General features: G+C 43.1%; 1 protein-coding gene and 2 pseudogenes across 1 annotated transcript; 2 read left to right on the top strand and 1 right to left on the bottom strand.

Moving 5' to 3' along the window:
* Positions 1 to 684: 684 nt before the first annotated feature.
* On the top strand, positions 685 to 5308 carry LOC123155616 (ATP-dependent 6-phosphofructokinase 6-like; annotated as a pseudogene).
* A 556-nt stretch (positions 5309 to 5864) lies between these two features.
* Positions 5865 to 6015, top strand: LOC123163286 (uncharacterized; annotated as a pseudogene).
* A 1701-nt stretch (positions 6016 to 7716) lies between these two features.
* Positions 7717 to 16431, bottom strand: LOC123155615 (DNA repair protein RadA). The gene is made up of 15 exons (XM_044573766.1): positions 15707 to 16431; positions 15427 to 15482; positions 14064 to 14122; positions 13786 to 13857; positions 13544 to 13627; positions 13212 to 13319; positions 12806 to 12868; positions 12633 to 12713; positions 12085 to 12150; positions 10985 to 11140; positions 10338 to 10415; positions 10060 to 10098; positions 9579 to 9661; positions 9389 to 9461; positions 7717 to 8179 (listed from the first exon to the last, which is right to left on the bottom strand). Exons 1-15 carry the CDS (start codon positions 16414 to 16416, stop codon positions 8009 to 8011), a joined length of 1899 nt encoding a protein of 632 aa, XP_044429701.1. The 5' UTR covers positions 16417 to 16431; the 3' UTR covers positions 7717 to 8008.
* Positions 16432 to 22829: the final 6398 nt, after the last annotated feature.

The raw sequence follows: 22829 nt of genomic DNA, 5'->3' as shown, positions 1-22829 counted from the left end.
TCTGGATGTATGTACGTCGTTGTCTGCAGATGAGGCCGCAACTCGGCCAACCACGAGCAACTGCCGCAAACCATGCTCGATGCTGCTTCCGCCTCTTAGATGTGCCTAAGACAGGACGGCCACTGCTCCACTCCTCCGTAGCTGTTGCAGCCGCGCAGCAAGCAGCTTCTGCCGCCGCTCCTCCTTCCTTTCCCTGAATGTGTCCGCGGCAGGATGGCCGCTCCGCTCCTCCTTGTGTCGCTGGGAGAGATGAAGATGGCCGGATATTTAAAAAAAATTATATATTCATAACATATACAATATCGAATCAATGTCATTAGTTTCTTCATCGAATATATTTTCGTATCATATAAACTTGTTACTGTAAATGTCTATAAATTTGATTAAATTCTATAAAGGTTGTCTTTAGTCAAAGTAAATATGTAGAGCAGATAAACATGGAGGCGTAGTCCCGACCAGGCATGAAGATGGAGGAGGACGTGGAATGTGAGCTCCTCCGTTCGTACGTGTACCATCTTATATTCGTGAAAAATGCACAGAAAGGAGACGCCGCCAATCATCACGAGGAAGAAGAAATTTTTTCTTTTTGAGGGGAAGAAAAGACGATTGTCGGTCTACGTGCGCATCTGCAAGGCGGACGAATCCCGGCTGGAACCTATCCGGCCGGGCCCACCCGCCCGCGGCCTGGCCCCACCAACAAGTGTCAGTCCACCGGTCCACCCCTCGTCCTCCAATGCTTTGCCCTGCGCCGTACTCTTCGGCCGTTTCCCCACCCGTCTACAGAACCCCCTCCCGTCGCCGTCAACCCTCCGTCGCCACGCACCACGCGCCACCGTCGCCGCCCCGCCAAAAAAAACAGCCCCAATCTGAGCACAATGGAGCCCTCCCCCGCGGCCGCTTTCGCCCATGGCGTCGTCGTCGCTGACCGACGCCGCCGCCACTGATCCCCACCCGACCCCCGCCCCAATCGCCGTCCCCAGCCCGCGGGAACCTCTGCGCACCACCTGCTCGACCGCCGCGACACGCCGCGCGGGAGGGCGACGCTCGCGATGGACGGGACTCCGCCGCGCAAGCCGGAGGCGAAGCTGGCGGCCGGCGAGGCCGGGTACGTCCTCGAGGACGTGCCGCACGTCTCCGACTACCTCCCCGATCTCCCGGTGAGTTTCCCGCCTCAGCCCGGCCGTCCCGTGAGGAGTGTGTTCCTGCGTGCGTAGATCGATCCGGGGGTCGGACCGGTCGCCGCCGCGCTGGATCGCTGGCATGTGGAGCAGTTGGAGCAGAGCAGTTGGCCTGCCGCGGGATCATGCTGCCAAGCGGCAGAACGTGGAATCTCATCAAGATTCTCCGCGATCTACCTTTTGTCATTAAATACTGTACTACCTTTTGTTGGTTACTTCTATTTGCGTCATGGCGTGGGCGCTTTTGGGGATTGGAACAGCGATGGCCATTGAAAGTGGTCACCCAACCTAACCTTTTCCTCTTAACTTGTTTCCAATTCCGTGATGAGCTTTTAGGTTCTCTGACATAAATCACAAGTAAAACGGGGAAAATGTTGAATCCGCTGCTCTGACTTTGAGCTGAATAAGAGTCTTTTACCTTGTGATCATGGTGACCATTTTGCTGTTTGATTTGACAGACCTACCCAAACCCACTGCAAGATAACACAGCATACTCGGTTGTCAAGTAAGGCACAACTTGCTGCTAACTGGGTTTACTCCTGTCCGGTTTTCCTCTATATACTGTTGTTGACTTGAAAACCAAATGTTCTGTTTGCAGGCAATACTTCGTTGATCCGGATGACACTGTCTGTCAGAAGGTGAATTCTTGTGAAGTTCGCTGTGTAGACGTGTTTCCTCTCTGTCAACAAAATGACGGTTTAACTTTGATACGGTGTCTTGTGCGTCTCAATGCAGATTGTTGTCCACAAGGATGGCCCAAGAGGAAACCACTTCCGTCGTGCTGGACCTCGCCAAAGGGTATATCACGCCGTGTTTATGCTTACATAGCGATTTTTGTCTCCATCAGGTCTATTTTGAACCTGACGAGGTCCATGCATGCATTGTCACCTGTGGAGGACTCTGCCCTGGACTTAATACTGTGATTAGGGAAATTGTATGCGGCTTATCTGACATGTATGGTGTTACCAAGATACTTGGGATTCAGGTAAGCTGCTGCTCAATTACATTGCATCACAAAATTCAATACCAAGAGGCTATTTTCCCCCTGGATTCTGTTGCTTCTTTCTGTATCCTGGGATAACTGGTATACACTTTCATTATTTCTGTTACAACTGTCCAATCACACCAACCTGTTATTCGGGAAGATGCATCATGCAAAAGCCAAGTATGGATAATGGATATATATTCCAGTTTGAGGATTCAATTTTTTTTGATAGAATTGAGTATTCAATAATTAGACCTAGAGCCGGAAAATATTCTAGCAAACTTGTCACGTGGATTATGCTGTACATCTATTGCAGATTCTTTTCACTTACAAACTGGATTACAGTACGTTTTTTATGTGTGGGATTAGGAATCATAGGAAAAACAATAACAATGGCCTACAAGAAACAGAGATATCGATATATTGGTTATGTGTCTTCTAATATTATGATTATTTTTGTGTAGGGTGGGTATAGAGGTTTCTACGCTCGGAATACCATCGACTTGACTCCAAAGAGTGTAAATGACATTCACAAAAGGGGCGGAACTATTCTTGGCTCGTCACGAGGAGGCCATGACACCATGAAGATTGTTGATAGCATTCAGTACCGTGGTATAAATCAGGTGAAGTAAAGAAACACCATTTATACTATTTTCCTTCTTTGTCCTTTAAGATCACTAGGTTCTTCCCTTGCTTATAGTAGTAAAAGTTATTTCAAACCTAGACATCGTAAGCTTGTGCATTGGTTTCACTCTCTCATTTTTTCTTCAGGTGTATGTTATTGGTGGTGATGGTAGTCAAAGGGGTGCAGGAGTGATTTTTGAAGTAAGCTCAACTATAAACCAGAACAAAGCTTTCTTTAATCTAATTGAATTAGAGCTCTTACTCTCAACATTTTGTCGGTTATAATATCCTGTATAGCTTATAATGTGAATCAAATGGCATATTGATATTAAATCACCTGTATATTGTAACATTTTTTCTGCTGATGTTAAATCAACCGTACATTGTTTTTTTTTTTTGCTGAAACAAGGTTGTAAGTGTACTGTTTGCATGAATCTTAACTCAGGAGGTCAGAAAGCGTGGTCTCAAAGTTGCTGTTGCTGGCATTCCTAAGACTATTGATAATGACATCCCGGTAATACTCCGCTCCATGCTATAATGATATTACGGTGAAAATACATTCTTCCCTTTGTATCCCTGAATGGATTGCTACCCTTGTTTCAGGTAATTGATAAGTCCTTTGGTTTCGACAGTGCAGTCGAGGAAGCTCAACGTGCCATAAATGCCGCTCATGTAGAGGCTGGAAGTGCTGACAATGGAATAGGCCTTGTAAAGCTAATGGGACGATACAGTGGTAAGTTTATAGTAGCCAACTGTATACTTGGACACAATATGATATGCTATCAGCCAATTTTCTCCTTTGACACATTTAGCTGAAAAAGTTGCCTCTTAATACATTTTCTGAAATGAGCATCTTTAAAGAAGTTCCAGTGCTTCTTTTGGAACTCTTAGATATAGTGTCGTTATTAACAATTTCGTGTGAAGTTCTACTATTACTTATTGATGTTAACAACCTAACTGTTATCTACTGCTCTAAGAAATCTAAACAAAACCTGTTCAGTTTTGTTGTTAATTTATATGCATGTCTTGTGCTACTTTCCGTGCTGTTGCAAGTAAAACACATGGCAGTAGCTGACATATGCCACCTTATCGGGTTGTGGGTGTTCCACATTCTTTTGGGTAGCATTTGGTTTGTTCCCCCTGTTTGTGAATGCAACACTTCTTTTAAAACCGAACATACCTATGTGCTGTAGCAACTTTGACAGTAATAATGTAAGTTTGCCCATTTACTCTTTATTCTATACCATATTTTTGATCCAGTACTATTTTTTATTGATGCAGGTTTCATCGCACATTATGCCACCCTAGCAAGCAGAGATGTGGTATGTTAACTTCTCCAGAAAGTGGAAACTTTTAATTGTAACTTTACACTCAAGATAAGGGCTTAATTTTTGTCAACTGAACAAACACACATTTTGTCATTTTCTGTGTATTAGGATTGTTGCTTGATTCCGGAGTCACCTTTCTATCTGGAAGGTGAAGGTGGGCTCTTCAAATATATAGAAAAGCGTCTGAAGGAGAATGGCCATATGGTCATTGTCGTTGCGGAGGGTGCAGGACAGAAACTTATTGCCGAAAACATGAAGGAAATGGGGCAAGATGCTTCTGGCAACGCACTGCTTCTTGATGTTGGTCTTTGGTTGTCTCAGAAGATAAATGTGAGACTCTTGGAAATTCGCTTTGCATCTTCCATATGTCTACTTTGTGTGGTTTGACATTTCACTTTTTTTAGTTCCTTTCTGCGCTAGCTGACACTTTTTTTTTTGGGTGCAAATTCAGGAGCATTTCAAGAAAAACAAGACAACCATAAATCTGAAGTACATAGGTCAGTGGTCAGTTGTTTCTCAACTTTCTCAGTCTGACAGTAAGTCGGTGCTTAATTTCACACAACCATGTCTTTTGCAGATCCTACATACATGATACGCGCCATTCCTAGCAACGCATCGGATAATGTTTACTGCACATTGCTGGCTCACAGTGTGGTCCACGGAGCCATGGCTGGATACACCGGTTTCACTGTCGGCCAAGTAAACGGCCGGCACTGCTACATTCCCTTGTACGTAAGCACCGCATTCAGAACCACAATGTTTGATTTATGAACTGTTCCAGTGCCCTCCATAACCGGTTCTTTGCTCCGCTCGCCAACTGCAGAGGATCACAGAGAAGCAGAACAAGGTCTCGATAACTGACAGGATGTGGGCAAGGCTTCTCTCCTCCACCAACCAGCCGAGCTTCCTCAGCAAGCAAGACGTCGACGATGCCAAGGTCGAGGACGAGAGGACAGCCAAGCTCTTGGACGGCTCGCCTTCGAACCCCAAGGTCGAAGATAAAGTCCGCATCGATTAGTACCCGCCAGCTGTATTTGTTGGTTCTTCCAATTGCCAAGTCACGCTTTAGTTAGTTCTTCCTCCAGTTGAAATTCCAGTGGTAAATAAATATGCACAGTTGGCTGGACTTTCCAGATATTTGTGTCAACCTTTTTACGATTTATAAACGGCAATAAAGGAAATCAGTTTCTCGATTTCGACCAGTTACCGGCAGGAACCGGTCAACCTTTTTACGGGTTAATTAAACATCCACCATGTGTGAAAAAAAAAACCAGGCGAGTATTATACTATTATGTTAAATTGGGGTTTCTTTGTGGCATGAGTGGCCTTGTTCTGTTCATGAATGTTGAAAGATAGTTCTCCCTTTGTTGCCGTTTATAATAAGTAAGGCACAAATAATAATTAAGGTCATCATTTATACACGGCAGAAAAAAATGCACTTGCATGTTTTGAGCAGATGGAAATGTGAAGGTAGAGTATGTTTTCGAATGGTTCTTTTTCCTAAAATCGAAGCGAAAAACAATACGTTGGCAAGGAGCCCTCCTAATCGGACCATCATGGGCCGAAGCTCTTCCCGTGCAGTACAAAGAAAGAGGCTTGAGCAGAGAAGCGGCCCACGAGAGCTAGCTTGCCCATACGTACCTCCGGTTGGTTTGCTGCATCGTGCGATTAGTCCCACCTCGCTCACGGAGAGAGGTAGCAGGGATGGAGGTGGGTATAAGAAGGGGCCGTGGGCGAACGGAAGAAGGCATCTTTGCGCTTGGGGCAATGACGCAGCTAGTGAGGTAATACCGAGGCGCGTCAATTGCTGGTTGAAAACTATTTCCAAACCCCCTCTTTGGCCCTCGTGGGTCATTGAGAATTTCTGAAAGGGCTCCCTCTCCTCGGAGAGGGCAAGGCCCTACAAATTCAATCTCAAACTTTTAAATCTTGACTCGAAATCAAACTTTGGTTGATTTTATTAAAAACTTTGAAATCTTGCCCCAAAATCAAACTTTGCTTGATTTTACTAAATTTTTGAAGGGTTTTGCTCTACCTTTGTTTCTGCTTCGACCAGTTGGGTATATAACTATATACTAGCAAAAGGGCCCGTGTGTTGCATTGGGTATGAAATAAGTAAATGCTTAAATAGTTGAAAAAATACCACTTAAACTTCACAAATAATCAAAAAACTATAGAAAAAAAATTGTTACCTTTTTATGTTAATGAGATTTCCTTTCTCTTTCTTTCCTTTCTCAGCAGCTACTCATTCCTTCTAGCATATATTTCCTTTCTCTTTCTTTCCTTTCTCAGCAGCTATTCCTTCCTTCTAGCATATATTTCCTTTCTCTTTCTTTCCTTTCTCAGCAGCTATTCCTTCCTTCTTGTATATGCATTTAGCATATATTTTCTTTCCCTTTCTTTCATTACCCAGCAGCGACTCCTTCCTTCTTTTATTTTTCCTTTCTCATTCACTCCTTATCTCTCATGCAGCAACGACTCATTCCTTCTCTTTATTTTTCTCATGCACCCTCTATTTGGCCGACCCACGTCTCATCCTTCCTTAGTTAATCTTCGAGGCTCCTTGTTGATTATCATACAACTCATATACCTGTATAAATCAGTGCAATTAAATTGAAAAGGGCGAGGTGGGACTAATTATCTAGCAACAAATAAGCCTATTTAGTTGGGTGCGTCCTTGGAGTGGCCCAGCTCGACCCATGTGTTGGAGAACTTAAATGTTCAAATAGTTTAAGTTTCTTTGAGATAACATGAAAGGTGAGCTGGCCTAATTGGCTAGCGGTGCAAGGCGTAACCCTGAGCGACCCTGATTTGAATCCGGGTTAACGCAACTTTTTGCCTTTTTTACAATCTTTTGGCGTTTCAAGGATGGCAAAATAAGGCAGATTAGTACCACATTGGATTTTGAAGAAAAAAAATGGACGTGTTGAAAAAAAACTGAAAGCGTAAAATCACGGGAAGAAGCGTATTGTGACGATGAACCCGACAAACTCAATCCGTGCTTTATTATTAGGGAGAGACAAGTCAGGGCATGGATTCTAGGCCTTTATACATATTTTATTAGTGAAATCAAAGGCCTATAAATCCTAGCCAGACTCATAAACCAAATGCTGACCAAGGCCTTCAGACCTTCAACTGAAGGCCTTGGCTTAAAATTGAATTCAAAGTTTTCTGACTATGTTCTTGATGGTAGTGGTACTTAGCAATGAGGCATGTGATAGAACAAGATAGTTTGGCATTGTTACAGCATATAACGCTTCGTGTACATATTTACATGGGCTACGAGGAATTCTTGTGTTTCAGTCCCGTAGGTTTCCACATATCATGACATCAAACTTCTACTCCATTTCCATCATATTCTGAAATCCTGTTAACTAAAGAAGCCCCAAAAATGACAAGAACAAGGACACTGGTTAATACAAAAGATTCCTTACCTTTCATTATCAACCATCGTGGAACCTGAGCCCATGCAACAAAAGGCAAACAGAACTACTCCCTCCGTTCCTAAATATTTGTCTTTTTAGAGATTTCAACACGTGACTACATACTGAGCAAAATGAGTGAATCTATACTTTAAAATATGTCTATATACATCCGTATGTGGTAGTCCATTTGAAATATCTAGAAAGATAAATATTTAGGAACGGAGGGAGTATATACATAACCAGGATGGGATGACAAAGATTTACATCATGCATGCATGGAGTGGTGAGCCGTAGTTCCTAGCAAAAGGATCATGCACAAAATGACTGGGGATTTGATCGGTTGAAGTGTAAAAATGGCACTTCAAATGAGCGAACAAGTTATGGTTGACCAATGGACCCAGGCACGCTAAAAACCTACTGTCACTCAATCAGCTAGTTGTAAGAAGAGCACGCTGCCAGGATGTAACATCATACTTCTGACCGGAACACTGTGTTTATGAACTCCTTCAGGTTGTTGCAGGGCAAGATCTGGATATCGAGATCGAGAGGTTTGAGCAGCTTCTCCGAAGTCTTGGGGACAATGCATTTCCTGTAGCCCAACTTTGCGATAGCCATCACCCGCTTATCCATTCTTGGCACCTTAAAGAGGGAGAAATGAAAGAAACTTGAACTCAGATAGATCAGGCAAAAATAATAAACAATCAACCATGACAAAATAAAATTGGATAAGCAAATGCAAATTTCCTTGGACATATTATTTCTCTGTAATTTCTGCAAAATTGGAGTGTATGGGACAAACTGAAAGATGAACAAAGTGATAGGGGATTGTTGCCACATAGGGTGTACTTCCAATAGTAAATAGATTTATTTCTCTGCAGGCCAAGCGACAGTACTAATGCATATTTTCCACATACATTACAGATTATTCTTCCAACAGTTTGAGTTCCTCGTTTATGCATGACCACTTGACACAACAAGCAATACTAGTATTAGATGGGTGGTCAGAAATTCACTAGCATTTATTCGCAATGTATCTATGAAATACATGTAGCAAAAATAATGTCCAAAATGATGAAGAACAGATTGTTTTCTTGTGGATTGTGGACCAAGGCATAGCCCGGCTGACACGGGCGGGCTGATGCGCACCTGCCCACCCGCGTTCGAACTTCCATGCTCGCAACGGCGGGTTGTCACACACTCTGCTTAATTAAAGACCCAGGGGCTTCTTCCCCCTGCGGCGTTTACAAACCAATATCCATTTAAACAAATTTATGGTAAATTGCTTGACCCAAAAGATTTATTTTGCACTTTTGCATGTATAAAATCCATACGTGAGAACTACATCAGGTATAGCAAAAGGTTAGCCATTGTAACATGCATTTGCATAATTAGGAGAAGCATACAAGCCAATAAATGGCTTACATGTACTCAATAGTGTTGCAAATTCTTCATGGGAACCATATCCTATCACAATATAGGGAAAAAAAAATGCTAATTAAGTTGTTTTCCAGGTCAGGGCACTGTAGTTGCTGGAACATGGTTAGTGGGGCATACTTCTCCTATGAACCTGTTAATAGCTCCATGGCTCTGCAAAAACTACTGGTGGTAGTAATATTTATTGGCTTCAGTAAAATGGTTGGAGATAACAATTGCTAAGCACTATTATAGCCTTACAGGCTTGGGGAAAGAACATAGGTGATCCTGTTCCCCAATTAACATCTTCTTGTTATCTTCCAAAGGCACGTTTTCCTCGTCAAACACAAGCTCTTCCCTATAAGCCGCAAGTGCCAACTAAGAATATTCACAGCCAACAAGGGTCACACAAAGCAGAAAAACATATAAACTTACAGTTCTAAGTTCACCACCAAGGCCAATCTCTCCAATAAATGCAATATCATTTGGGATAGGGAATTCCAAGAAACTGAAAACAAGGAGGAAACGGGTTACTTCGACAAACAGATAGGCAGAAATATTGACAGAACCCACTCAAGGAGGGAGTAATTAAGATCTCCAAAACATAAACCACAAAAAGAATGACCTGCTGCAAATCGAAGCTGCTATGGCTAGATCTCCTGCAGTCTCCGTCAGCTCGAACCCACTGACCACATTCAGATAAATAACCTGCATGGCAAACAGAAAATAGTACGAGAATCAGAATCTGGGAACAAAGCTGGAAACAGAACATCTAAAGGATTGATTTATAGTAAAGATTGACCCAAATCCTGGCACACTACGGAAAGTGTCAATAATACTTGCTACAGATAGGCCACTGTCATCCATGTAATAATTTAGAGCACACCAGCATTTGTCTCGATGCCTCTACCAGAGCACATATGTGGCTTGGCAGAATGTTGGTGCAAATTAACTCATCAAGTCTTTTGAAGGCCAATCAAGCAACTAACCAGCCTACACGTGACACCAGCTTACTGATTGTGTCTGAGTGTCTCTAAATTAACAAGGAAACCTTGCATGCAACTAGAAAGAGCTAGGCAAATAGAGGATTCAGGAACTGAGCTTACATTATCATGAAGTTTTAGACCTGCCTGCTTCATAAGAACCTGTAGGGTTGAGAAAAGAGGTTAGTTGGCATTATTTGTTTTTTTCTGCAGCTCTATCACCAAAATACTGGGGTTAGCGGAGCTAGAATAAGCGTGCAACACTATCCATCTGCCTTTTCTAATCTGGGAATACTGCCCATCCAGCTGGATCTTATACGTATATTTACTTTAGACATATACAGTATATGGGCAGAATGCTTTATAGGATGGAAGTATTATGGAAACTATTAAATACTTACTGATATTATCATCTCAACCCTTTTTGACCGTGTGCCAACAACTTTTCCTTGACCAGGAGAACCAGGAACAGACAGTGCCTGAAAAACAACACAAATTGCATCTCAGAAAGGCTCGTAATTCTTGAATTGGAATCTAAAATGTGCAAAAGAAAGGTGAAAGTTTATTCAAACGGAGCTGAAGGAAGTCTCAAGGAAATTAACTTTAAATTCCATGGTCTCAACTCAGCTGCAATATTCAGAGTTCAGAGTACCCAGATGGTCCAAATGGTCCTCACAAGGTCCAACATAGAGTGAAGTGACAAAAACGTTATAAACAAAGCTTTTTTAGGGAGTATGTGGCCTATCTAACAGATTGATGCAAGCTTCATGCAACTAGCTGGCTTATGAGCAAAGCTGCAGTACCATGTGCCAAATTCAAAAGACTGATAAAAGTTCCAAAACAGCGAGTCTAGTTGATAACACAATTATTTCTTAAGTTTCCTAACTATTATTACATCCTATACCAAAAAACCTTCACAGCAAACGACATGTTCCATTCTGACAAAATTAAGCTCAACGTAATATTACACTACAAGAACAAAATAAACAATATGAATTGTTGGAAGGAAAAATGAATCACAGCTCAAGAATGATATCATATCTAGTACCTGAACTTCAATAGCGAAGGTTCTGGATCCATCCAAAACAACAGCTACAGCAAGCCCAGCCAGTATCTCAGAATCAGAGTCATGCTCAGTTAAGAACATCTCACTGGGATTCAGAACAGCTTGCAGACCGTGTTCTGACATTTCAAATACACCAAGCTGGCCAAAGAAAAGGCATAAGTGGCACACATTTGCTTTAGGGTCAGTTTGCGGCTGATGTGCGTTGCAGTAGAATCCAGTTTGTTGCAAGTATCTTAACTAACTAGTAACTAGACACCCCACGTGTTGCTGCGGGAATTGGTTGCAATAAATTTCCGTAAGATTTGATTGTATGAACATGAATATTCCAATTAGTATCTATTGCATATGTTTGATCACATCATATGTGCACTCAGTTACCAGTAGAGAGTTAAAAAAAACATAAGTGTGGGAGAAGAAAACCGAGTATGAAGGAAACATGCACTTAATTTCTGAAGCTTATTCAGGTGATGAGGTGGCTTAGTTTTTTTTAGAGAGAGAGAATGAGGTGGCATAGTTGCATATGCTTTAAAATAGTTAGCGGGGGCTAGCTATTTAGACATAAAAGGTCCCAGTTAGATGCTGTTATGGCTTGAACAAAGATGCTGCTAACGAACTATTTTCCTTTAACTAACTGTTCATCCAAAACTGAGAAGTGCTTTCAAAAGGCATAGCAGTAACAATAGTAGATTTTACTGTCATCATAAAAAAGTAAAGTCAATTTCATTAGACAGGTCCATGAATACTATCTTCTAGGATTTGCTGAATAAACATGTTACATCTACTCAGAATCAGGAAGGGGCCATTTTGCTTATCTTCCATGATCTTATTTTTATCTAGAGCAACGCCTTTTTGGCTGGAGGAAGTTTTACAGCAAAAAAAATCCCTAATCATGCAGATAAATTATTAATAGCCACCAGAACTAGAGTATCACATCGGAAGATAATAGGCAACAAAGAAAGCAATATCTTAGGACTAACAGGACAGATAAATCCGACGTAGATGCTTTTTATACACTAAGTAAGAAATGCATTACATTTGACAACAATGTGTGTGTGTGTGTGGTGGGGGGGTATACCATATACCTCGTCTGTTGAACCAAAACGATTCTTCACTGACCGTAACAGTCGATGAGATAAGCATCTCTCTCCCTGAAAAAAGAGCAGCAAGCTTGTTAGGCTTGCACTGTATAATACATGAACTTGCATAAAAAGGAGTAAAGTTGCATGGTTTTTAAAAATTTACACATTTTACACCTTATTAGTGATAAAGTTGCACGGTTTTTCGTAATTAATTTCATTCAACCAGTTCATGATTGTTTGAATTTTCTTTTAAGAAAAAAAATTCATGAATTATCACCTGGGTGTTAATAATGTGGACAAAGGAAATTTTTGGTATATAATTACTGCTCTTAGTGAATTCTTAACAGGAATGGTGAGCTTAAAGATCCTTTACAATAAAACAATTATATTTAAGACATTCCCCAGCATGTATCGCTAAAAGAGCGCATCCCCAGGCAGAACAAAAAAATGGTGCATACACATGTATAATCTATAAATTTCTGTGAAAATTCTAAAACAATCATGCAATATTACCAAGCAAAAACATGTACGAGAAATCAGTATTTACCAACCTCCATATACAAAACAACATCTACTATGTGCTCTAGAACACGAGGACCAGCAATATCACCAGTTTTTGTGACGTGTCCAATCTAGAGGAAGAGAGAGAGAAAACATAATCAAGGAAACATAATCACCCATTTATGCAGGACATAGAATAAATATATCGCAGTGTGTAACTCACCAGGAAAACAGGGATATTTGTCATTTTTGCAAAACTTAACAAGGCAGATGTGCATTCCCTGACCTATGCTCCACACGGAAAATAGGAGATCTTTTCAGCAAGCGAAGATATGAATATGAACATTTATAAGATTATACATCACGTTCAGTATCACAATTTATGTTAAATAATACTTGGTTTGTACTCTGTAACCTAGTTCACAGAAATAAACTGTTACTAGATCCAATACCAAAATTCAGAAAATGGGTCAAATTCTCCACGATCAGCTACCATGATATGTATTCATGAAGTTGGTTGAGCTGAACATTTGGAGAGTCAACAAGATAAGAAAAACTACTATAAATGGCACCTTCCATGAACTCAAAATTTAGTAAGAAAATAATCTCAAATGTATTGGTTGAAACACCTGCACTTGATTCCCAGCACTTCCAGCAAATGCTGATAGATAAACTGTCTGAATTGAATCAACAACAAGAGCTTTTGGAGATAATGACTGGATTTTGTCCAAGATATCCTGTTGAACAAGTGAGAGACATCAATAGTTTATCAGTTATGAATCTGTCTCCTAAGATTCTCCCAAGAGGTCAAGATAAAAATTATTTGATTTTGTCGGCTGGTAAAAAATCTCAAATCACAAAATTAAAATATCTTATTCTAGCATGTTTGTGTTTCCTTAAAACAAAGGTCAATGAATCTAAGAAAATGAGTATATAAATGATGCCAGACAAATAATATTACCTCAATATCTGTACTAGAGTATAGATACAAATCTTTAGACCTGATACTCATCCGGTCAGCCCTATTTGCAATTTGCTCAATGCTCTGCGGACAAAGTCACAATTTTTTTATCAAAGAATGTTCAGGATAATAGCTAATCATAGGAGTGTCATATGGATCAACCCATGAAGTTTTTGTCAACAATGACACAAAACAGTTGGAAGGTGCAGATGATGGAGATTGGGCAAAGCTATATAACCAACCTCCTCACCAGACACATACACAACAGGAGCAGACCCATGGTCCTCGGAACCTTCGGATACAATAGAAGCAAGCTACATCGAAAAAATACTGTCAGATTCCAAAGTTCAATAATTAGGTGCAGAAATCCCAAACTCTAATACCCAAAATGTAAGAGTAATTACATAAATTTTAAAATTCATAAGTATAGCTAGATAACCGCATGCAGGGAATTAATGGGTTGAAAACACAAGAAAAGGCATGCCAATTTAACAATTAATAGCCAGATGTGTATCTTTACCTGTAGCATCAATGTACTTTTGCCAACACCAGGATCCCCACCTACTAAAACCAAGGAGCCTGCAAAACCACATGTGTGATGGCCAAACAATGAAAAGCAGTAGGTAATGCATTGATGCCATGAAACACAGAAAGCTTCATGCAACACATGAGGTGCGGTTTTCCCAGACATGGTCAATGATTCAGTGTAATACAAAAATGGGATGGCACAAGATCAGAAGCAAACGTAGTGGGCCCAAGCTCGCACAAAAGCCGTATGGAACTTTTATGCTGCTTGGGTTTCACAACAATCATTCATTAGTTGCAATCTGGAGATCTACAAACAAAATTCACATGGAACTAAAAGATAAGAGGGGAAGCTACAACATCCTTCTGGTAATAAATTACCAACCCCTAGTGCTTATATTCAATTCAGACCATGACGAAAACCACAAGTTGGAACAACTAAAGCCAGCATCTGATCCATGGAAAAAGATAGGTCACAGCATTAGCTACAAACTGAGTTGAAACATAAAGTTTCATTGTTTTCCCAAGATATAAATATAATTGTAGTGGTAGGCTGGTAGCCGTCGTTTGCAAACACACATGAACCATTAATTTGCATTCTCGTATGAATGAGAATGTGCAGGAGCAGAGGTACCTGATTCTGGACTCAAAAAGATGGGGAGGAGATTCAGTTGAGGGGTTGTGGGCTTGTGGCTGAAATGTATAGGGAGTGGTAGAGGTAGGAAAGGGGAGGCTGCGACTGATTTGGAGGACCCATGGGGATGTGCCAATGTGGCACATCGTGTATGCAGACAGCGTCCAGGTTAGAGGCTTAGAGCAAGCAGGGGCAAGAATATAGGATTATGTCTATCAGTAACTACTGAATATTCATGTCCAACATGTTATCTGAAAGTTAAAACTTATTTCAGGAATCAGGATAAAAACTGAGTAAGAAGTATGGAACAACAAGAATCTAGAACAAGTGCAGAACATGTAGGCAGAAGATGCGATGCGAGTTCCAAGCAAAATCAAGCAATATTGCAAGATAAAAACAGTCTCGAAGTGGAAAGAAAGAAAAAGTTGAGCTAAGAGCTTATGAGCACGTGGCAGTGCTCGATAGTCTATTCTCACTATGTGCCACAGACAGCTCACTCTGAAGCTAATTTCGAGAGTCAAAATAACATCTATTGAAAAGCGTCATCTGACTGACACCGTATTTGGTGAGACATGGGTATCCTAAGCAATCTAAAAGTTGTGGTAGAACTGCATGATGGATGTCAGTATGTCACAGTTCTGAATCTACACAGATACGATCCTTGACTGATCCTACACCAAGTTTGCTTTCAACCAGTACCATAGAGGTTGGAGTGATGTTTTACCAGGAACAACGCCACCTCCAAGCACCCGAGAAATTTCATTTCCAAAGGTCCCTGGCCTGTTAAGTAAACAAACACAATCATACACATCATTAGCTAATAATGAGGGGAATATGCAATTGCATTTCACGAAAAGTACCATCCTAAAGCCGATTATCATGTATGCGCACGGCATTCAACAATTTGAACATGTCAACATAATTTATCCACACGGCAGTTCAGAGAATTAAAAACAAGGAAGCCAGCATTCCTCCAAATTCAGACCGAGGGTGAGGAAGCTTACAGCGGTATGCGCCAGCCCGCCTGGTCAAACCCCTTGGTCACTTCCCGGAGCTTCTTCGGCACCATCTCCTTGCTCTTCTGCCGAATCCACGAGCGGCCGGCGTGGTGCGACCCCTCGGCGTCGGCGTCGGCGCAGTCGGCGGCCCCCGGGAAGAACTTGGTGAGGGTGCCCACGGCCTGGCAGCCGCGGCAGGTGCCCCACCACTGCGAGAAGCCGTCCCCGCAGTTGCTGCAGACGTACGAGACCCTCGGCGCCTTGCCGCCCTTCCCCGCGGCCCTCCTCGCGGTGGCCACATCCGCCCACCTGGGCTCGCGCTTCCCGCCGCTCGGCCTCGCCTTCCGCTTCACCTCCACCACCTCTTCCTCCTCGTCATCCACCTCCTCCCGGTCGGAGCTGGAAGGGGGAGGGGTAGGGGGCGGGTGTGCCTGCATGACGATGCGGCCGGCGACGGGGTCGAACACGCCCCAGGAGGAGTCGGAGTCGGGGTCGGAGTCGGCGGGGGTCGAGGGGTTGGAGGCGGCGGCGGCGAAGGCCGAGGAGAGCGGCTCCGGCGGGGCGAGGGGGTCGCGGGCGGGCTTGGGCGAGGAGGAGAGGGGGCGGAGGTGGGGGAGGAGCGGGCGGAGGCGGGGGAGTGGGGCGCGGCGGGAGAGGCGCAGGAGCGCGCGGAGGGAGGAGGGGGACGGGAGCATCGCGGCGGTGGTGCGGAGCATGGAAGGGGAAGGGGAGGGGGCCGGGGGAGGAGGTTTCTGCAGGGTTTTGAGGGGGTTTGGGGGCGGAAACACGGCGCGCCGGCGGGGAAAGTGGAGGAGGGGAGGGGGAGCGGCGGGGAAGCGGCTCCCCTGACGTGCGGCTCCTGCCGTTGTGGCGCTGCCATGTGGGCCTGTTCCCCGATGGGTCCATCAGTCAGTGGTCGAACGGCACCCTACCCTGCCGAACGGCAGAGGATCCTCGTCCAAGCGGCAGGCGCATGGAAAGAAATTTTAGAAAGGGAAACACTATTGTGCATTCTCCTTTATTTCATTTTTACGCCAACTGCGTTTTACTTCCATATAATTACTTAGGGCATCTCGAACGCCGACCCTCGAAACGCCCGTAACCGTCTCACCTCGCGGTTTCGACGTGTTTTACAATGCGGTCCTGCATCGGTCCGCTCGAAGGTCCAGATGGACCTTTTCTCGCAAACCGGAGACAAACTAGGATGCTTTGCGGGCTTCCGGACAACTGCCACGCCCGCGTCTGACTAACCTGGCGCACCAAAATACCCTCTCTCTCTCGCTCGGCTGCGTTCCCGCCCGACTTTGGTCAGCATCAGATCCATGCCGGCCCAGAGCGGAGGTGACCTATCACTAGAGCCGGCATTGAAGTCGCGCGCCGGCTGAGAGTGTTGTTGCGTCCCGATGCACACCTCGTCTCTTCGCATTCAAACAACATCAGCTCATCCGCCTCCCTCCATTAAGCGCGCACGGTTGCCGAGAAACCTACTCTGGTGCCACTCGTCCGTCCGTCTGCCGCCCGCCATTAAAGACCTCGTTGTCTGGCATGCCCTTTGCCCGTTATTTAACCCCCATAGGTCGGCAACACAACCGCATCCATCCACCCTCCTCCGCTCTTTATTCCTCGCAGCACTATCCCCGCCATGACCTCCTCGAGCTCCAAATCCTTATGGGACGGCCTCTCGTTCGAACAGAAGGAGGAGATCGTCGCCATTACTGCCGGCTGGCAGGGCGCTAGATGGACGAGCTCATCGGAGGCCGGCGCTGCGGACGCGTCAATGTCGGCATCACCATGGGCAAGGCCCGTGCTCACTACATGGACATCGTGCTGGAGGACTGGAAGGCCGCATTGCGGCAAGCGCAGGCCGACCAGGCCTACAACCTCTGCCTCCTCGGCGAGCTGCGCGGACGGAGGAGCTACTCACTGTCGGCGCGGCTATCGTGCTGGATGTGGACGTGCCCGAGCAGGAGGCTCTACTCGAGTCCTACCACTTTGCCTGCGACATCCGTCTGTGGAGCGTTGGCGCTACCACCAGTACCAGGCAAATTTAGAGGCCGCCTACAAGGAGATGGACGAGGCAGTGGATAAAGTGTTTGGCAAGAGCGAGGACAAAGGCGAGGTCGCCAACTCGGCCGCGTCCCGCCGCCACGACCAAGAAGTCGGCACGTCCACGAGTGTCATCGGCAACAAGGAAGAGTAACGCACATGAGGTCACAGGCGCTTGTATCACATGAAGGCCACCGCTCCTCCTTTCCCGCTGAAGCCAAGCTTGGCGGCCTCAACATAGTCGGCCGATTAGCTGCTTGTCGGCAACATGGAGGCATGTAACTTCACTTCTTGACGCTCATGACTGGGGAGGAGGCGGGGCTTCATTTTTCGGGGCTCACGGCAGGCCGGAGATAGGGAACGGGCGCCAGTAGTCATTTTAGGCTTGGGCTAGAGCCCAGTCTAGTAGAAATTTTTCTAAATGTAATGAATTTGCTCCGGTTTAGATGAAAAGCATCCGATTTATGTAAAAAGTATTCAAGTATGGATGAATATTGTCCGGTGTGTTCAAATATGCATCAAATTTATCCATTTTCGTTAAAATTCTTCCAAAATATAACATGACATATGCGGAAAATTTTGGATGGCCGCCTCCCACATCCATGTCCTTGGACTGATCCTCATGTCCGCAAACAATTTTTTTTAGGGGACAAATCACAAATGCGGTGTCCGGTTAGGTCATCGTTGGAGATATCCTTACGACCCAACTTGACCACTTCTATTCCGCCGGTTCTAGTGACCTAGCACATACCCCCCTCACCCGCTATTCGTATGGGCCAGCCATTTCTGAATTTTATCTCGACCGGTATTGGGATTTTGTTTTCCTTTCATCTTTTCCCCTTTTTTTGTTTTTTCCTTTTCTTTTCCTTTTTATTCTTTTATTTTTCTTTTTCATTTTTTGCGAACATCTTTCAAACTTGTGAACATACTTTGCATTCATGAACATTGTATTGAAATCATGAGTATTTTTAAATTCATGAACATTTTATGAACTGTGAACATTTTTAAAAATCTTCAACATTTTCAAATTCACGAATAGTTTTTGAAATTCCATATATGTTTAGGATCAATTTTTCAAATTCAGAATCAGTTTTATGTTTTTACTAAAATTGTTTCTAGAATTGGAAACATGTTTATAATTTTGTGAAGAATTTCTGTTTTTTCGAACAATTTTTGAATATTGTCAATGTTTTCTAGAAACTCATGATTTTTTTTGAATCTGTGAGCATTCATTATTTCCCGAATATTTTTCAAGTCATGAAATTTTTTTCCAAAATCATAATTTTTTAAAATCCTGAATTATTTTATAAAGGAAAAAAGTTAAAACAGGAAAAAAAGGAAAATAGAAAAACGAGGTGGCTTCCCGCTCAGCACATGGGCTGCCCCGCACATGGGGAGGGGGTGCCCACTTTACTTGCCGTCGGTTGGTTGGGCCCGCAGAACGTGCATCTTTTCGACCTGAAGCGCCAGAGTTATTTCTTGCCCGCTGCGAGGTCTCGCTTCTGGCGCGGACATACTGGGCCGGAACCGGACTGTAGCCGTCGCGTGAGTTTTATGTTTGTGGTTTTCTTTATTGGGGTTTCACTATTTCGCATCGGGTTTGTTTGTTTTTTCTCTGTGTTTTTTGGTATTTTTTCATTTTCTTCTTTTTTCTTGTTTAGTTTTTAAATTGTCTTTCATTCACATTATACATTTTCATATACATCACAAACATTTTTTATACACGTTTACCATTTTTCAAGTACATGATTAATAGTTTTTTAAATATATGTTTTGATATCTACTTTTTTCATACACATTGTACGTTTTTTCTATACATCTAAAATATCTTATGTACATGTTTAATATTTTTTAAAGACATGATTAATTTTGTTAAGCATTTCTTGAATGCATGCTATTTTTTTCAAACGTTGAATGTAATGATTTTTTTGAATGGTATGATTTGATATTGAATTACATGAAAATTAATTTACATTTATAACATTTAAAAAATGTCAAACACATTTTTAAAACTTGGAACATTTACAGAAAGTTGCATACATTTTTTTTGACGGTACATATATTTTATAAAAGTTGAGCATTGTTTTACAATGCATGTGCATGTTTTGACGTATGATGAAAATTGTAAAAAAACTAACAAAACTATTTTTCCGTAATATATGTATTTAATATTTCCAAAATATAAACAAGCGTAAAATAAGAAAAAGAAAACGTGCGCAACATCGGCAATGACAATCCCACATGGCCACTGGGCCGACCCACTATCAGCTCCCTATAGGCGAGCTGAGGTACCGTCTCACATAAAGTGAGGCATAGCCGCACCCGGGCTAAAGCGCCAATAGGCTTTCAAAGAAAGAAGAAACTAGCTTACACTGAATTGAGTACGATAGGGCGAATGACTACCGGCTCTGAAGGTCCCACGTGGAGAGTGGCTTCTTGCCGTTTCTACACTATTCGCCTCCTAACCAGAAAACACCGTCTCGATTCAATCCCACCGCTTTGATCCAATCCCACTAACTCAATCCCTAAAATCCATTCGCCTCTTCCAGATCCGCCATCTCTCAATCCTTTCCTCACAACAGCTCGTCGATTAAATCCTTGAGAGTTGAGTTCTGATTATGGCGGATAGTTCTGCTTCGCTAAGAATGGACCTTAACTCTGTTCCGGTCATTCAAGAAGAGGAAGATCCGCCTGGTGATTTATCTCTTCAGCAACATAGCCAGCAAGCCAGGATAATACCAGATCTGGAGCTCAATATGCAAGCATTAAGTTTATCAGCGCCAACAGTTTACAATCTGGAAGCTGGTCAAACAGAGCAAAATCAGGAGATTCAGGAGACCTACATGCTACTGATGAAAGTGGCATGTACAGCAGGGTCCCCAAGGGTGATTTCGGAACACACGGTCAGTCAGGCAATGGCAAGGGCTTGGAGGCAACACTTTTATGCAATATCTCAGGTATCTACCAATCTATTCATGGCATATTTCAGTACTCAAGAGGATATGATGTTTGTTTTTACCCGCCAGCCGTGGATGATGGGTTCAGATAATTTACTTCTAGAGTGGGTGGATCCTAATGATGAGGACAAAACAAGAGAGGATTACAAATTTGATCATATCTATGTCACTATAAGAGCCTATGGAGTGCCAAAGGAAGCTAGATCACTGAAGCTTTTAAAGGACATTCTTCAGACTGTAGGTGAACCATCAGAGTTCCATCCACTTCAGACCAATATGATTTTTTCCAGGGCAGAATACATTTGGGGCATGGCAAAAGTAAAGGTTATGCAAAAGGTGATAGATAAAATTAGTCTTACTCTGCCTGACAAATCCACCACCATGGTCTATTTGCATTATGAGAAGATAGGAAGAATTTGCTTGTTCTGTGGTATCATGTTCCATAATGCCCAGCATTGCCCTATCAGAAATGAACTGATCATGGAAAGAACCAAGTACAACATGCCGGTTAATGATATACCTTTTGTTAGATATGGAGAATGGCTGTTAGACCCCAATCTGATTCCTAAACAAACTATGAGGCCAAGAAAGGAAGGTACATCAATTCTAAGCAGGTTCCAGAAAATGTTCAGTGATGAAGTTCAAGGGAAAGGCTTCATCCAAGGGAAAACTTGTAATACTTCTGTTCTTCATTTACCAGCAAATTATCAGTCAGCTAAGGAGAATCAGGTGCAAACACAACAAGCAGTAAATCTTCTGGTTTCGGAGAGATTGCAGCGACAAAGAAACATAAGACAAGGATTCGGAGTGCATAGCATTAACACGAACGCACAACAGATTGAAGCCAGTAAAAGAAGTATGAATAATCCAGAAGAGAGACCGGAAAACAACCAAACTGGAGACCTGCATGGGGAAAAAATGGACATACTGCCATATACAATTTCAGAGGAATGTAGAGCGACACAAACACTACAGAAAAAGAACATATATGAAACAAGTATGGGATTGCAGCAAGTACAGAACAACCTGAATAAGAAGGCTCTAGTCCAAAGGAAACCGCTTAATGATTCGTCCTAAGCCTTAGATAACATTAGTCAGCAAGAGCACTATCCTCTACTTATTCAGTCTGACAACATAGTAGCTCAAAGCAATCGCACTGATGAGTCTGCTCAGAGGTCAAATCCAAGCACAGAGCAAATTCATTCCCATTTAATCAGTGCACTTTCTCTGGCAGGAAAGAGAGCTCCTTCACAATATCTATTGCAGGAGACTCCAGCTACTAAAAGGTGTGCACAAGTTGAAGGAGCTCAGAAAACACAACAGCAATTCCACTCCAGTGAAATTCACGATTCACTGATGCGGAACACTGTTAGAATTGGAGAAGTTGGACGACATGAATCTGCAGAAGGAGACCAGATCCAGTTCGGTGGTCAAAATGATAAATTGCAGGGAGTAGGAGAAACTATCCTAACTCTATCCTCGGTCGCAAAAGATCTACCTGTAGACACCATTGCAGGAACAGAAGGGGAAAAGGCAGGAGCTAATCAGGAGGTCACAAATCTGGGAAGAGGAGAAACCAACACAACGACTATAGCAAAGAATCAGATAGTTAGTGGTAATCAGGGAGGAGAGCATCGGCGTAGAGTTTCAGGCTGGGATGTTCGGCCGACTAACGGATCCGGAGATTTTAACTCAGGAGATTCAAGACTTCCTTTTGTTGGCTCTGGAGGTCCCATTAGAAATCGCCATTATTTATCTAAGAAAATAATCAATCAGAATCGTATGCGCAAAGATAATAGTTCTATTAAGGAAAGAACTGGTAGTCCTTATCCTTATCGCTACAACAGATCTCCTGCAAGAGTGGAATCAATAGGAGGAGAGGACTATGAACCATGTCCTATTAGGACACCCTCACCATCCTCTAGCACAGGCTCTCTGGGGTCCAGATATGGCGCTTTCTCCCCTCCTATGACAGTTGATGACAGATATAAGGGTATGGATGCTCATGCTGACTATGGGGGTGCTGAAGCTTCAACCAAAGTACAAGGTCAAGTTGGGGAAAGTAGCAATGACAATGGTTATACATTTCCAGTTCTGGAAACTCATCCAGAAGGTGACATGGAAGT

This window comes from Triticum aestivum, chromosome 7B (assembly GCF_018294505.1).
Source record: "Triticum aestivum cultivar Chinese Spring chromosome 7B, IWGSC CS RefSeq v2.1, whole genome shotgun sequence".
NCBI lineage: Eukaryota > Viridiplantae > Streptophyta > Magnoliopsida > Poales > Poaceae > Triticum > Triticum aestivum.
This window is presented reverse-complemented; position numbering and strand designations above follow the sequence as displayed.

Coding starts and splice junctions, on each gene's coding strand:
- LOC123155615 (XM_044573766.1), bottom strand. CDS start 16,416: ATGCTCCGCACCACCGCCGCGATGCTCCCGTCCCCCTCCTCCCTCCGC. Junction 15,483..15,706: donor GCGGGCTGGCGCATACCGCT/GTAAGCTTCCTC, acceptor TTTACTTAACAG/GCCAGGGACCTTTGGAAATG. Junction 12,714..12,805: donor CAAATATCCCTGTTTTCCTG/GTGAGTTACACA, acceptor CTCTTCCTCTAG/ATTGGACACGTCACAAAAAC.